This window comes from Callithrix jacchus, chromosome 3, assembly GCF_049354715.1.
Source record: "Callithrix jacchus isolate 240 chromosome 3, calJac240_pri, whole genome shotgun sequence".
NCBI classification, from domain to species: domain Eukaryota; kingdom Metazoa; phylum Chordata; class Mammalia; order Primates; family Cebidae; genus Callithrix; species Callithrix jacchus.
Window position 1 is genome coordinate 119441026 of NC_133504.1, and position 17429 is coordinate 119458454.

Genomic DNA, 17429 nt, shown 5'->3' on the forward strand with positions numbered 1-17429 from the left:
GGATCGCGGCCGCACCCTTTCCTCCTGCCCCTCCTCCGGCCTCTCGGCTCCACCTGCCTGGGGGAGGGAAGCCGCGCCCTGCGGCCGCAGGGCTCCATCCCTGAAACTCTGCTCTCTCACCGGTCTCTAAGCTTCCCCACCCTTTCTCCCTACCCCCTCGTTTCGCCCTCGGTTTTCACTCACCTTCTCTTTCTCAAATGTACTGAGATGCTTATTTTGTTCTAGGCAGTGTGGATTCGGAGATTAGACTGTCCCCACACCCAAGGAACTCACCGCGTGGTATAGGTGGCGGACACCTAACATTAATAACAGTCAATAACATGTATCTGGCATGTACTTTGTGCCAAGCACTGTTCTAACTTATTTACGAATATACACTGCTTTATTAGGCTGGTAGAAAAGTAATTGCGGTTTTTGCCATTAAAATGGCTCCAATGACAACTCTATGAGGTAGATATATTATCCCCATTTTATAGATGAGGAAATTGAGATACAGAGACGTTAGGTAACTTCAGCAAATTTACACGGAAAGTAGATGCTGGAGCCAGTGTTTGGAACCCAACTATTTCAGTAGTTCCTCTGCTAAACGTACTGATGCTAGTATGAGGATTCCAACCAAAGGCTCAAGGAGATGGTAACATGGAAGGGCATTCTGGGCACCTGGAAGAGCAAAACAAATTATCGAGGCTAAAAATTAAAGCCCAACTTGCATGAGGGAATTATGAGCCACTGCGTGTTGAAGAATGTAGAAGATAATAAAAGTTACCATGTACTGGGTATCCGGCATTGAAGCGCTTGAATACCTTGCCTCTTTTACCTTCAAGGGAGCTCTCGGAGGTGCTATTTTTATTAGAATTTGCAGAAGAAGAAACTGAAGCTTAGTAAAGTGAAGTGATTTATTGAAGACCACTTAAGTAAAAGCATTGGTTGCGCTCAATCGTCACTACTCCTTATGTATTTACCCAAAGAAGCTGAAGACTTATTTGCCACAAACACCTGCACATGGATGTTTGTAGTACCTTTTTTTTTGAGATGGAGTCTCTCTCTGAGTCTCTCTCAGTTGCCCAGGCTGGAGTGCAGTGGTGCGATCCAGGCTCACTACAACCTCCGCCCCCCCCAGGTTCAAGCGATTCTCCTGCCTCAACCTCCCAAGTAGCTGGGAATACAGGCAGGCGCCACCACGCCAGGCTAGTTTTTTGGGGGTATTTTTTGTATTTTTTTTAGTACAGACAGGGTTTCACCATGTTGGCTGGGCTGATCTCTAACTCTTGACCTTGTGATCCCAAAGTGCTGGAATTTTAGGCGTGAGCCACCATGCCCGGCCGTTTATAGTAGCTTTACTCATAAGCATCAAAACTTGGAAGCAACCAAGATGCAATTCGTAGGTGAATGGATAAATAAACTGTGATACATCTATACAATAGAATTTTATTCAGCACTGAAAAGAAATTAGCTATCAAGCTATAAAAACACATGGAAGAAACTTAAGTGCACATTACTAAGAGGAAGAAGGTAATTTGAAAATGATTCCAAATATATGACGTTCCAGAAAAGGCAACACTATGGAGACAGTAAAAAAAATCACTGGTTCCTAAAAGGAGGTAGGGTGAACAGGTGGAGCACAGAGGATTTTTAGAGTGAAAATACTCTGTACGATATGATTATGGTGGATATATGTCATTATACATTTGTCAAAATCCATAGAATGTATACCAAGAGTGAACCATAATGTAAGCTATGAATTTCACTGATAATGATATGTCATCATCATCAGTAGGTTCATTTACAGTAGGTTCATCAACTGTAAATACACTACTCTGGTAGAAGGTGTTGATAACAGAGGAGGCTATGCATGGGGCCAGGGGAGATTTATGAAATCTCTGTACTTTCTACTCAATTTTGCTTGGAGCCTAAAGGACACAAATTGCTAATATCAGATCAAAAGAAGTAACCTAAAAACTGTTCTAAAAAGGAAAGCCACTTAAAATGCATATCTTATTTTTTATATATTGTTAAACTATGAGGAAAGAAAAAACAGAGTAGACTTCAGGGGGAGAAGAACATTAAAAAGACTAAGACAGTCAGGGAAGGAGGCAACACAATTTGACTTGATTGCACACATTATCATTTGAAAGAATTCTTACTTTCTGCTACCTCTTTTTATCTTGCAGGGTAGTGTTAAGGTCCGGCACATCTGCCGGGGGGGCTACCGACCTGCGGGAGTCCCCGAGACCACCAACGTAGATGTCTCGTTCAACCTGAGGGAGAGAGTGTGCGGAAGTGAAAGAAAAAAGAAAAGCGGAGTCTGGAGGGCTGGCTTAGGCTATGTCCAAGCAGCAATTTTATTTTTGCAATATGTTCCATTATATACTTTTCTGAAGTTAATGTTGTTTACGCCAGATCAACATACTTAAATTACAGTAAGCAAGTTATGCCCACTAAGTTAGCCCAGTAAGTAAGTTAAGCCCAGTAAGTCAGTTACACCCAATAAGTTATGGTAAGTAAGTTACAGTTACACCCAGTAAGTTACGGTAAGTTACCAAATACTTAAGTTAATATTTTACAATTAAGGTAACAAGGGTCCAAAATGAACACAATCAAGCAATAAACCATAAGGAGCCGAAAGTGGACACAATGCCTCCCAAGTCCTCATATTCATAAAGTAATGTCTGTTAATTATTTTGAATAGCATAGTCCCTCTCTCGGTTCCTGCTTTCCCTCAGCTCGACTCTCCCAACTGGGGATCTGTGTCCGGGCTCAAGCTCACCATATGGCAAGGCCCATTTCCTAGGGGCCTCACATGGGAGCGATCCCCACAGATCCCTCAGGGTAGATAAATTGAAGTGCTCCAAATTTAAGTTGGTGTGCTCTATATTTCCCAGTCATGGTATAAATTGCCCTATTTCTTTTCCCCTTCCTTCTCTCCTTTCCTCCTTCCTTCCTTCTTTCCTTCCTTCCTCTTCCTTCTTTCTCTCCCTCTCTTTATATCTTTCTTTCTTCCTTTCTTTCCTTCTTTCTTTCTTGACAGTGTCTCACTCTGTTGCCCAGGCTGGAGTTCAGTGGCACGATCTCACTGCAACCTCTGCCTCCTGGGTTCAAGCAATTCTCCCACCTCAACCTCCCAAGCAGCTGGGACTATAGGCGCTTGCCACCATGTCCAGTTATTATTATTTTTTATTTTTAGTAGACAGGGTTTCACCTTGGTGGCCAGGTTGGTCTCAAACTCCTAACCTCAAGTAATCTGCCTGACTCAGCCTTCCAAAGTACTGGGATTACAGGCATAAGCCACTGCACCCAGCCCCTATTTTTTTGTATTCATTCTGGAAAACTTTTTAGTGAAAGTATTAATTTGGAGACATAATTAGGACTAACAAATTGCCATCTAGGTGTTTGTATATTAACAGAAAGTTAAACTCTGTGAATACTTTATTTATTTCCTGAGATGGAGTCTTGCTCTGTCGCCCAAGGCTGCTGGAGTGCAGTGGTGCAATTTCAGCTCTCTGCAACCTTTGCCTCCTGGGTTCAAGCGATTCTCCCACCTCAGCTTCCAAAGTAGCTGGGATTACAGGGGCTCACCACCACACCTGGCTAATTTTTTTTTTTTTTTGTATTTTTAGTAGAGACTGGTTTTTATTGTGTTGGCCAGCCTGATCTTGAACTCCTGACCTCAGGTGATCTGCCCACTTCGGCCTCCCAAACTGTTGAGATTATAGGCGTCAGCCACCACACCTGGCTAAATACTTTTTTTCTCTCTCTCTCTAGACTTTCAGCAGTATTATGTATGCTGGCCCTTTAACCCAAGCAGGAGCTGCTTGACTCAGAGGATAAGCATGACTGGAGCTGTTGAGCATGAGTTGAAGAGATTACGGTTTTGGTCCTTAAAGCTGAGTCCTGGGACCTAAAAACTAATTAGAAATGCAATTCCCTGAAACCCTACTCCATCAAGTGGTTCTGATGCACCCTAAAGTTTGAGAACCACTGGTTTAAGAGGAGCAACAATGGAGAAGACAGAGATGTTCAGGATTAAAAAGGCCAGTGACCTGGGAGATGAGTTTTCTGCAACAGAGAAGATAGGATGGTCTTCTGAATTCTGTTCTGCATAGTAATTCCTGGCTCCCATTCAGACTTCGCCACAATAAACTTAAATTCCATGTTATCTCAAAAAAATTCTGAGATTAGGATGAAATGGGTGGAAAATATTTATTATTATTCATGACAGACATTGGGTAATGCACTTTACATAAATGATCTATGTCATGCTTACCAACTAGCTGTGAATTAGGTGTGGATGGCCTCTATTTTGCAGATACAGAGACAGGCCCAGAGGGACTCAGTAAGTTCTACTAGTTGCATTCCAGACAACTAGGAAGTAATAGGGCTAGATTTGTAGCCAGAGGAAATGAGTAACAGATGATGTTTTACTTCTTTGATTTCAGGATGGTAACTTTAACATGCACTTTTATCATTTTCTGAGTTTTTCTAGTTGTATCAACAGCTCAGTTATTACCATTTAGACTAGAAACATGCCATGGAATACTATAAAATTATTTTTTACCCCAAAGGATGAGTTTTGTTAGAAGGAAATATTAGATGAGGCTGTTAGGATCCAGGTTTATACTTAACCAGAAAAAGAATTCAAAAAAGATCATTTAAGGAAATTTTCATTATTCTGAATACATAGAACTTTTCAGGTTTGTAAAAGGCTAATTTTCCTATAGCACCCTGCTCAAAAGAATGATTTAACAGCCAAATACAAAATTTTAAAGAAAAGTTATTGAGATATGTTTAGAACATATGGTAAAATGTGAGGGAAAAATGAATTGACTAAGTGATTGTGGCTGTTAAATACATATTTGCTGTTACAGTGATGTGTTGGAGCTGGGTTATACTAGCATGTGAAAGACCATTCCTAAATTTTCAGGCATTTCACAGCCAGTGTTAAATGTAGACATTATTACAAGTTAAATAAATACAATGAAATAAATTATGTTAAAAACAATGATAATAGCTACTCAGAATTAACCACTTCCACATTATTTTACTGCATTTTCTTATTACTGATGCTTTCCAGGTTGTGTTTATTGTACACACATGGCGAAAATAGTGCATAAAGTACTACCGTGTGTCTCTTCCTAACTCCACATTCAGTGAAATTATGCTAGCGGGTTGAATTCAGCCATGGTGGGAGTATTTACAACATGAACACTAGCAAATACTATAAATTGAGCCTCCCAAAATCTTGTTGTGAAGCATTTATCAGCACATTGTTCTTTATAATAACAAGCAAATTTAAAATTGATACAAGATTTGAGTTCAAGTATTTAATTGTGATTTACATTAGGGAAGAAGAAATTGGCATTGAATTTAAGAACTGTATAAGAGTTTGGACAAAAAGAGATAGCATACTCAAAGTTTCTAAATAAAGGGGCTATTTACAAACGCATGGGCAGACTTCAGTCAGGTATCCACAGGGATGATGTAGTCCCCAAGGATTAGGTACAGGATAAAATCATAACTACCTCTAGCCTTTCATGGGCAAGGGAGGGAAGAGGTTTCATCAGAACCCGTGAACACTGGAATTGTGGAAGGGAGGCTATAAAACAGGACCTGTGGCCAGGGAGGGTGATGGCCAGCCACCCCAGAATCACGAGGCAGGAGGAAGCAAGGAGAAGGCTAAACACACATCATCTTCTCTCTCATCAGTGGTTGCACGTGGCCAACCTCAACCAGAAGCCAAGAGGCAGGGGAGACTTGGAGAAGCCATTGATGAAAAGTCAGTTTCCTGGAGCACATTAGCAGGGCAGAATCAATGTGAAGCAAATAGAATCAGCAGAACAGGGACTCCTGGGAGTTGCTAGTATCCAGCACTGGCTCATTTTTAAAGCATTCCTTAGTGGGATGTTTAAGAGAGCTATCTTGATACTAGTTTTTAACAATTTATGAAAATTATCTTAGAGACTGAGATTCTAATAACTTTTGTAACTTGTGTAGTCTTGGAACTTAGCCTTAAACGAAAATGAGCCAAGGGATAAAATTTTGCTAGCTTTTTTAGAGAGGGTTGCAGCATAGGTCTATTTTGTTGTATCAATCAAGTGATGTAATTTTTCATGACAAGCGTTAAATTTAAGTTATAGGAGGTTGGGACCATTTTAAAGTAACATCAAGTTGTGTTTGCGAAGGCCTTCAAAGATTTGAAATTCTGACATTCATATGAAATTTTCAAAGAAAATTATCCAGGACAATTATGTCTTACGGGGTTGTTATGAAGACTGAATGAGGTACAGAATATAAGGGAGTCATTGTTCTTGATTGGAACATTGCCAGATATGCCAAATATGTCATTTCATATAATCCCTGTAACAGTCCTTGTGTATTTGCTATTCTCAGTGCACAGGGTTCTATTTAATAGTTCTCTGTGGCTCATTTGGGACAGAATCTCTATTACATATTGTGGTATCTTAGTATTAGTTTGAGACACAAAACTATTGATATTGAACTATTTTTAACCTATCAAATCATCAATTTCGTGTAGTTGAACCTAATAACCTATTTCAAATATAGTCTCCTTCCACCACTCCCAGTACATTTCTTAAAAACCAGTCTATGAGACATTTTAAATTCTAAATGGGAACTCATTTTCTGCCACTATTCCTCAAGATCCCTAAGTTTTATGGTCATGACACTTCCAGTCTCAGAAGCATTTTCACAGACAATGCTAACAATTCTTAGATTGGTTCCTGATACAGCTTCTCTGCAACCTAGAGAAATTCACTCCAGGGTGGAGAGTGTGCTCTAAGGCAACAGATAATCACAGGAAATTGTGAGGATGGGAAGTTTACATTAAGCTTCTGGCAGCATCTCAGCAACTTCCGGATTGGCTGTGGCATCCCTTCCCCAGATTTTCTGTAAACATGCTTTTTCAAGTCTTGCTGAGTTTGCAAATGTGCCATCAGAGCCCTGCTGGTCACTGTTACTGGCAGTTTTTTGTTTAATCAGAAGGGAAAGGCACACAAATGCACGGGCTTGCAGAATGCAGAGACCAACTGGGTTCAGTTCCATTTTGACTCTGTGATTTTTCTCTTCAAGAGCAATAAACTCTTGTTTGGAGCTTTGAGTTTTTCCAGGGTCAGTGATGGATGCTCAAATATTTGCATGTTCACAGAAGGACATATCCACCCTCATACTGTTACACATCTCTTTTGAAGTTTTGATGATAATAAATACAAAAATCATCTTATTATATGGCACAGAGAGACTTTAATTATTCCTATTGGTCTCAGAATTTCAACTGATTGCCAAACAAGACCCATGATAATCTGGGAATACATAATTTATTCAGCATCTTACTCTTCACACAGTTTATGTGTGTCTCAGATTCACCCTTTTCTCCAAAAGACTGCCTCAAATTTTAGAATGAATGTTGTCATCTTAAAGGCAGTGTCTATATTAATAAGAGATATAATCTAAAAAGAACACAGGAAAGCAAACAAAAACAACGAGACTGTCATTTATTAATACAAATTTATATAGTGGCATATGCTATTGGAGAAATCAGAAATTCATAACACACAAATTCATATTGAAAATACAAAAATCATTTGAGAGTCAAGAAATCAGGTTGACAGCACCACAAATGTTTTACTCAGTCTGAGCAGGTGTGTAGTATTCAAGAATAACAAATATCTATAGGAGACTGAGACTGAATATCATAAGACTGTGCAAACACATTCCAACACTATATCCCCCCCAACAATAGAATCTGCAGGAGTCCTCTAGGAGGCCTGGGGTACAATAAAAGGGCAGCAAGGCAGAAAAAATGGTGCAGATCATTCTTTCTTTTAACCTTCACAACCAGCATATAATAGCAAGTAGCAACCACCGAGAGTAGTTTGTTCTTCTCACTTGAAGGCAAGTTATAAAAGGTGAGTAAAACACACACAAGCATTAGTGAGCAAATCAGAGAAACTGAAAGCAGAGCTTTGACTGAAATATAATCCACATTAGTTATCAAATTATCTGATTCCCATAATGAAGTATGAAACAAACCAAGTGAATAATTCTACATCAAAGGGGTATATCTCATTTCCACATCTCTTAACACTATTTAACAAGTGTGCATCCACTAGAGAAGTACTGGCATTCAATAATGTACATGTAGTGCGGTAAGGGGCAGAAAGAAAGGGAGGCAGAAATACTGCAAGAGCCTTCCTTTCACACACAGTTTCCTATTTTACTCTTGCCCTTGTCATTTCAGACCTTGTCCGTGGAGGTTGCTGGGAGCACTCTGGGGTTCAGTCTTTAGTCCTTTCTACTCTAGCTTCATTCTGCCACCTCTGCACTCTTCCTGTGCAATGTCCTATTCAGCAGTAATGGAAGGGGTGTGCAAGAATATCTGGGCAAATGGAAAGGTGCTGCTTTAATGTGTAAGCATTCTGGCACTTGGAGCAATTACACAGTTACAAATAATGGGCCAAATGGAAATTTCTTCTACAAATTAGCATTCACTTTCTAGGTTGTTCTGGAGATTCTATGCCTGGCTGATCAGCTCTCCAGCCATGAGATACCAATTCTGGGTGTCCATGAGGCTGAAACAGGAGTTCTTTCCTGAATTGCCTAACCTGGTCTTAAGTAGCACCTGACCAGTCAGGAATTTCAGATTCTGGGCTCGCCCCAATTCATTCTTTCTTGAAAACTTGACACTCATCTCAGAATGCTAAATCAGACTTTCCTCCAAATCTCCTATTCTGGATGCCAATTCAGTCTAACCTCCTGCTGATACATTATTATGAATGCTCCGTTCATGCTTCCTTAGGACCACTGCCAGAATCATGCCTTTGTAAAGTGGTGTTTCTTTGCTTCAAGTAACAGACTATCTTATAATCCAATTAGAGAAGATAATTGTTTTCCTCTCTTCTCCCTTGCCATATTGCCACCATACCCTCTCACTTTCCCTTCCTAAATTTATTTGCCTATCACTCACCCATGACACCATTCATTCATTCAACAACATTTCTGGAGTGCTTGTTACATGCAAGGCACTGCTGAAGAATGAAGGGCGCGACTCACAAAGGTCCTACTTTCAAGGAGCTTGGAGTCTCACAGAGTTGCCTAGAACCTTTCACAGTTCATTGTTTCTAGCTTTTAGTTCCAAAGTGTTACTAGTTTGGAATGTTCTCAAAGAGCTTGAGTTATTCTCACATAAATATTACACAATGTGAAGGGTCTGTTATTTGCTTGGTGAGTATGGTGTGCCATGCATCAGAAGAGGATATGTCTTTTACTCTTGAATAATGAAACTGTGCCTCCAATTCAAAACAGCATGGCACACATGCTTATGTTTCTGCCAATAAGTCAGAAACAAAGAAGAAACAAAAGCAAGCTGTGCAGACTCTACAAAAAGTAGTTAAGCTGATACTTGAACACTAAATTATTTTAAAGCCATGTGTTTATGGCCTTGTCATGTGCTGATATGGTAAAAATAATTGCCTGAGCTACCAGAAAAGAACCCCTCAAAGAGAAATCCCTGAAATACTGCACCAGGAACAGTGCCTCTGTCTGCTGTGTCACACACAGCAAGGAGAACCAGCCTGTACTTGTTAAGTCTGATTTCACCCCAACCTGGACTTTCTCCTAATTTGCCATATTCAAATGAACCACTTACTTTCCCAAAGCATTAACAGAATATAAAATCCCACAGCTAGCAAAGCACACAGAATTGTCTGTTCCTGGAGTAGCAGGAAAGTGTGATGCGTTTTCTTTAAAGCATTTATGGCAATGTTGAATTAAAAGGTCATAGTGCATTGCTCGTGTTTTGTAGCATCCTTGGTCAGGGTGGGATGTCTCAGTGCCCAGTAAACTAGTTGGGAACAAAGACACCTCCCCGGGGTGAAGCACATCACTAATTTGCTCTGATATGCCTGCCAGGCCCCTCCTTAACTGGGGTTTCATCTCCCCCTTTGTAGGAGGGAGTTCTCTGTGCCAGAAGTCAGCCAGGGGAGACTCCCATGGTTTTCAGAAGATTCTATAGTAGTCTTAAGCACATTGAAATCCCCAGGTGAAAAGGGCTCTGGAAAAGCAAAGTACAATTAGAGGCCATGGAGCATAGGCTGTCAAGTGGAAACCACAAGCAAATATATGTGTTGTGTTGATTAGCAGAATTTTTAATGGAATCTGGGTGTCAGCAGTTCATACTCTGATGTCTGGGAGCTCAGGAAAAGCCCTGTGGGAGAAAGCTGGGGCTGGGAGAGGAAACCAAAGGCCCTGTACCTACTCCTCTCTGGGATCTGTCATGGTACACTACCCAGTCCTCTCATCTCCATCTGCTAATCTAATTGTTCGACTCCTGTCCTGATACTAAAGTACTGTTTTCTAAGACCAGGGTTACAGAAGGAGCTCTGTACAGTTGCCGACACTATTAAAGGGATCTACGGAAATAACTAATACTCTGGGGGTCTAAGTGGTTCTTTGTTGAATGAGGTAGCTCAGTTGTGAGTTGATGCATGTGATGTGTGCCATCTGCCACTCAAAGCTATAGTTTTCCCTTTTTTATCTGCGAGATTATAAAAATACCAGTATTTCCCCCCATTTTATAAAAATGATTTTAGAAAAAAATATGCAGAGGTCTCATCCATTAAACTTCTGTTCCATCTTGTAAATTGTTGTGAACTCTGACTTCCAGATTCAGTCTTTTTACCTTAGCACCTTTGAATGTGTAAGCCACCTCGGGCTCGCTCAGGATGTTCACATTCCGCACAGTGCAGTACTGTCTATTCACGTTCTTCTCTACCCGGTCCGGGTGCCTCTTGGGCACTTCTACCTTGGTATTCAGAGGATATTCCTCCAAAATGTTCTCTGCGGGCTTCTTCTTCCTCTGTTTCTGGCATTTCCTGTTGATGAAACAAGCCACCAAAAACACCAGAAGTAAAAGCATGATTGCAGCCAGTGCACTGCCAATGGATGCCCCAGTCTGTGACAGAGACGCAGCTACCGCCGGGTCTTGCATCTCCAGATTCAGGGACTTCATATTGGTGCCATTTTTGACTTGGTCTCCTTCGTTATCATAGATGAGGGAATCATCAAGGTTCAGCCAGCCACTGGGGTCCGCCAGGTCCCTTCGATTGCGTCTTAGAGGAGCTGTGAGAGAGCGCTGCACACGGGGCCCTGAGAAGGTGTCAGGGCCAATGATGTATATCACCTGGAGATACCACTGGTGTCCTGCCTCCACCTGCAGGGTGACAAAGCGAACATGTCGTTGTTGCCCACAGACAACCTCCGAAGAAAGGAAATGGAGAGATAATGGCCACTATAGCCCTGATAGAGAACTATTTCCAGAAAAGCATTAACAATGGTTGATATCTACTAATACATAGAGAATTGAACCAAATATAGGTTCTATTTTATTTCTAAATTAAGATGATCCTGAGTCAGCTATTCACATTCTTTATTTGTTTCCCTATGTGTACATGGAATAGCCTAAAAAATTACCTTTCATGGTCTCTTTATCTAAGTGAATGCTAATGATTTGTCTGTATTTATTGATAGCAGTGAAATAATACCATTAAAAAACACATTTATTTACAGTGACCTTCAATTGTGTGCTATGTCAATTTACTATTTATTGGTAAACTTCAGCAAAAATGGAGTCATTCAACAAAATATTCACTAAACATATACTCTGTGCATAATACATAGATACCTGACAAACATTTTCTAAACACTTTCTGGATCAGGCTATATCATCAAGTGTTTTATCTCCCCCACATCTTCCTTCATTAAAACACTTCGTGGTTTTGAAATAACTTCTAAAGCATGATAATAGTTCTGAAGGGCCATGGATTACTATTTGGAGATGGAAAAGAAGTGAAATTTGATCTTGAAAGTTCATGTTCATTGCTGAAATTTAAGGTATTTTTGTTTACCAAATAGTAGTAATTCTTGCCCTTCTACATTGCTATAGTGTATTATGATTTTGTGAGATATTTTCCATATGTCCATGAAAATCAGCTGGTCTAGCATTGAACCAAAAAGGGATGCAGTATAAAAGAACTTAAGAAAAACTGGAGTATCATATGCAGCCATGATATACACAATGACAAATGACTATGTGCAAATTAAAGAACTGTGTCATTGTTTTGGTCTACTGGGAATACATGTGAAAATTTTGGGTGAATGATAAGCTTAACAACAATAAGAAAAGATGTGCCAGCAAGAATGGCGGAATGATGAAGAATCCAGAGACGTTACAGTTCTTCTTTTTTTTTCCCCGCAAGCTTTCAAGTAGACTTGGTCTTAAACATCTGTTCTTCTCACCAAACTCACCTTATAGAGTGCATCTACTTTTAGAGTAAATCCATCCACACCTGGCATGCTACTGACCACATGGAAATCAGGTAACTCCGAGGCAAAGTGAGCCTCAAAAGGCACATCATGGAAGTACTTATCAGTTACCTCTGGCTGACTGCGGTCCTAGGATTTCAGAAAAAAGAAATGTGAGATTTAGAAATATGGTTCCTCTATAGTGGTAGGTGGCAGTGACTACAAGGAGAGAAGTACTTATCACTCCTGGTGTTAGCTTGGGTTGGGAGAGTATGTGCTACAAAGCCTTCTCTTTAAGTCAGTGGCTGCCTGATATGGTTTGGCTGTGTCCCCACCAAATGTCATCTTGAATTATAGTTCACATAATTCCCACGTGTCATGAAAGGGACCCGGTGGGAAGTAATTGAATCATGGGGTGGTTACCTCCATTCCATTCTTGTGATAGGGAGTGAGTTCTCATGAAATCTCATGGTTTTTAAGAGGCTTTTCCCCCTTTGCTTGGCACTTCTCCCTGCTACCGCCATGTGAAGGAGGACATATTTGCTTCCCCTTTGCTATGACTGTAAATTTCCTGAGGCCTCCCTAGCCATGCTGAACTGTGAGTCAATTAAACCTCTTTCCTTTATAAATTACCCAGTTTCAGATATGTCTTTGTTAGCAGCATGAAAACAGACTAACACACTTCCTCTGGGAACCCACTGTCCTTTCCAAAAAGGACATGTGGTGACTTTTGTGATCTCAGAGTGCAAAAAAGTGAGATATTCTAGCCCAATAATTCTCAAGCTATTTGGTCTCAGGACCCTTTACACACTTAAAAATCAAGGACCACAGAGAGTTTGTGTTTATGTGACTTTATCAAAATTTGCTGTCTTAAAAATTAAACCTGAAAAAATTCTAAGAGTGCTTACTTATTAATTCATTTTAAACTGACAATAAGAAACTCATTACATGTTAACCTAAGTAAGATTTTTTTAGTGAAAATACCTAAATTCATCCATTCACCCCAAAAAGAGAGCTGGCAGTGTTTTACATTTTTATAATCTCAGGGAAAGAACTAGATTCTCATAACTGCTTCTGAATTCAATCAGTTGTGATATGTTGTTTTGGCTAAAGTGTCTGAAGAAAATCTGGCCTCATAAAGCTATGTAGTTAATAACTTTTTCAAATAATTATGCCTTTTTTTTTTGACACAGGGTCTTGGACTATCACCAGTCCTGGAGTAGAATGGCAATCTTGACTCACTGCAGCCTTGACCTCCCAGGCTCAAGATATTTTCTCACCTCAGCCTCCCAAGTAGCTGTGACTACAAGTACATGCCACCAAGCCCAGCTAGGTATCAAATCTTTTTTTGTAGATATGGGGTCTCCCTATGTTTCTCAGGCTGGTCTCAAACTCCTAAGCTTAAATGATCCTCCTACCTCGGCCTCCCAAAGTGTTGGGATTATAGACATGAGCCATCATGCCCTGCCTCTTTTTTGATACTAAATCAAAACTTGGTGAGTGGTTATTTTTTAAATAGTTGTTATAAGGTAAAATCTGAAATTTTATGGATAAACTTCTTATATTCAACTCATGAGGGAATAAGTATGGAAAAAAAAGTTATCATCACATTATTATGAAAATAATTTCAACTCTGTAGACTCCCTGAAAGAGTATGGGGCACTCCAGGTCTCTGAACCATATTTTGAGAAACATTGGCCTAGGGTTTCCTTTTCTTGGGACATCAATAGAAGCTAGTCTAGTTACCCACCATAACCACCACATATATACTAGTATTTAGCTGATCTGAGAGAAACAACACAAACACAGAGAGGAAACCAACAACAGTGGAGCTCTATCTACTTTAGGCAGAAGTCATAGCTGAGAAAATCTGCTCAAGTGTCTGCTCTTTAACACAATAGTGAGAAGACTCAGCATACCAACAGCAGGAATCTGTGTTTTAGGTGTTTGTTTGGCTGAATGCATCCATACTGTGGCCCTTCATTGTAGATTGTCCCTGTGGGATCAAAGAAAGGCACATAGCCATCCTTGCCCGTACAAAGATAGACTTTCTCCAGCTGGAGTTTGTAAGCAGAATTAAGGTTTTGTTCTGGATTCCAAAGTACTCGGCCATAAAGGATTTGACCTGAAAAGATTGAAAGGCATTAATCAGGTCAGACTTTAAGATGAAAGAGAAACAAATGTCAAGGGTTGAAAGGGTTTAAACATGCTCCTTTAGAGTAAAAAGCAACTTTCCATGGAGAGCTCTATGGTTCCACGTGCCCCTAAAATACGTATTCATTTATTGTTTCTTTTTTTCGATAAGCATTAATTAAGCATTTAAGGGAAGCAAAGTAATCTGTTATGCATAGGGCATACAAAGGTATGTGAGATACAGTTGAGAGGATGGAAATAAATGCACACTGATTGATTAAAATAGCTCACATTTATCAAACTCATACTATTTGCCAGGTACTGTACCAGTCCTTCTCATGTAATAACTCATGCAGTGCTCACAATTTTGCATTTGAGGAACTTGAGGTACTGAGTGGGGCTAAGTGATTTGCTGAAGGTCACAAAGCAAGCAAATAGTGAGAGTGGGATTCTAAGTCAAGGTACTCTGCTGCTCTCAAACCAAACCACCACAGTACTCTATTAATCACGCAAATGCTATATTGTTACATACCACAATAGAGGAAGGTATGTCATGTTAAGAGAGCATTAAGCCAACTATAGAAATCTGACTGGGGAATGGTATGGAAGGATTTCAAGAGAGATGATATTTGAGGAGTATCCTGAAACACAAGTAGGCATTTGTCAGACACTGCATTTGGAGTGGGAGTGAGAGGCAGAAGAGAACATTCTAGGCAAAAAAAAAAAAAAAAATCCATGTACAAAATACTGAATGGTTCAAGGGTTTAAGTCCTGGTGTAGGCACGGTTTCCTAAGTGTCTGCTATGACACCAAGCTCTTTACATGCAACGATCTTACTTAATCCTCCCAAGAGCCCAAAAGATAGCTTTAATTATTATTCCCACTTTAAGTAACTTATTAAAGCTTCCACAGCAATGATGTAGTGGGAGGAGGATTTTGGAATTAGTACAAATCCAGCTAATTCCAAATGCTCATCCCAAACATTTACTATGTGGTGCTAAGTAAGTCAGTGTGATAAGAGTGGAGGGTGTGTAGGGGCTCTGGCAATAGAGGTTCCTGGGTAAATAAACAGTGCTGAGGAGGCTGGACTTGAATATATAAGTAATAAGAAACACTGGAGGATTTTAACCAGAAAGGTAATAACACACTTGGGCCTTGGAAACATGGAGAATGGGTCACAAAGAGACTTGAGTCACAGAGACCTGCTAGGGGATATTTTAATCCTTTAGTAAGGGATAGGCACTTAAAATATAGCTGTAAGGCAAGAGGATGAACTCAAGAAACATCTAGGAATCAGATTCCACTCATCTTAATGATAGATGGGATGTAGGACACGATGGGGAGGTTGAAAATAATCCTGAGATTTTTGGTTAGGGTACATAGAGGATGGTGATGTAGTCAGTAGGGTAGCAGGCATGGAGAGAAGCATGCTTAGAAGGAGGTAAGTCCAGTCCTAGGCATCTCTAGGTGTCTGAAAGTCATGCTGCTTGGGGAGCTTTGGTAGTTTCACATCTGCATGTGGAAACAAAGAAATGAAGCTTGGAGAGATCCAAGATGATGTCAAATCCTATAGAATGGCCACAGAGCAGTAGGAGTATAAGAAGTTCAGAGTAAAGGGATGGCCCAAGCCACGGGGATGACCAGAGGCAGCACTCAGAGCCAGAATAGAATGAGCTAAGCATGGAACCTGGGGACACTAACACAGAAGGTGCAGAGGCTGGAGACCAGGGACAGGAGAGTAAGAAGGAGTCATCTGAGAGGCCAGGTGGTATTGGGTGAGGCTGATTGAAAGAAAACCAAACAGGAGAGCAGTGGCAGAATACACTGATTTGGTGTCACTGACAAGAGAAAGATAGGATAGAATCCAGCCTGTGACAGACAGATGGAGAAGCGACCATGAAGTGAGCCATTTCCAGCAGAGAAAGCAGGATGGAGAACACACATGTTTGGCATCCCTTTGAGACTGGAAGGAAATAGGGTTGGAGAACTGAGAAAATAATTGATCCAGAGTTAGACAATATGGTAAAATCTGGTCAGAAACTCCAGTCTTCTTACTACTCAGACCAGTGCTTTTCATGGCATCACACTGCCAATCATTATACTGCCAAGTGGGTGATTTGATTTTGAAACAGCATGAAATAGGCCTGTTCCTTGATTCAATCCTGGCTGTCCTGGAACCAACCCTGGGGGATCTTTACTGGAAAACTGACTGAGAGCTTATGAGCAGAGATGTTAGTCCAGCAACTTACCAAAACTTCTCATATCAGGCAGAGCATCCTTCTGCAGGTAGAGGAAGCAACCTACCTTTTGAAAAGGCTCCTTTGTAATCCATTTCTGCCAATGACATATCAGATGTGTTGGGATCCATTAGGAACACCTTCTCGTTATTGCAGAGCTGAAATTCAGTGTTGAGTGAATACACGACTGGCACGGGGCGATTGGTCTGCTGGAATGCAATGGGTATCAGGAACCTAAACGCAAGGAGAAACAAGAGCTCTCTGAGAGCAGTGTCAGCTTTGTATATGTCATTGAGTTGCCCTCCCTTCCCTCGCTTCCTCAGGATTGTATACAAAACTTTGTTGTGGGCACTATTTACTGAATAAAGGGATGTGTAAGGTAATAAAAGGACTTTATTTAGTTGTTATTGCTTTTGAACAGAAATAATAAATTAATCTGAAAAAATAATTAATTAGTCTTTAGATTCTTTGGTATCCTTTGCTTTTTTTTTGCCCTTTCACTCTGGGGGCTCCCAAAGTTGCTCTTTGATTTCTAAAGTGCTCCCTGTTTTGGAGCCCAGCTGTATTTCTTCCCAGAGCTGCATGCTCAGAGGCTTTGACTCTTCGACCTTATCAAAACTTTATTGCATGTCCTACTTTCAGGATGTTGCTAGGCGATACTCTCTTGCCTTGCTCTGTGTGCCTTCCTCCCAGCCTTCTTCTTGAGCCAAGAGCTCCCCAAGGCTCAGTTCTGGGACCCGCATT

General features: G+C 40.5%; 1 protein-coding gene across 4 annotated transcripts in view; it reads right to left on the reverse strand.

Annotated features, from left to right (window-relative positions):
* Positions 1-7491: 7491 nt before the first annotated feature.
* The window catches only part of FRAS1 (Fraser extracellular matrix complex subunit 1), a 470538-nt gene continuing 460600 nt past the window's right edge, over positions 7492-17429 (reverse strand). For all 4 annotated transcript variants that reach the window (XM_035293463.3, XM_002745679.6, XM_078367938.1 and 1 more), the window contains 4 exons: positions 16753-16919; positions 14235-14440; positions 12319-12465; positions 7492-11224 (listed from right to left, as the gene is read on the reverse strand). In XM_035293463.3, coding sequence (XP_035149354.3) covers positions 10631-11224; positions 12319-12465; positions 14235-14440; positions 16753-16919 — 1114 coding nt within the window. In that variant the 3' untranslated portion in view covers positions 7492-10630. The remainder of the gene's footprint in view (positions 11225-12318; positions 12466-14234; positions 14441-16752; positions 16920-17429) is intronic.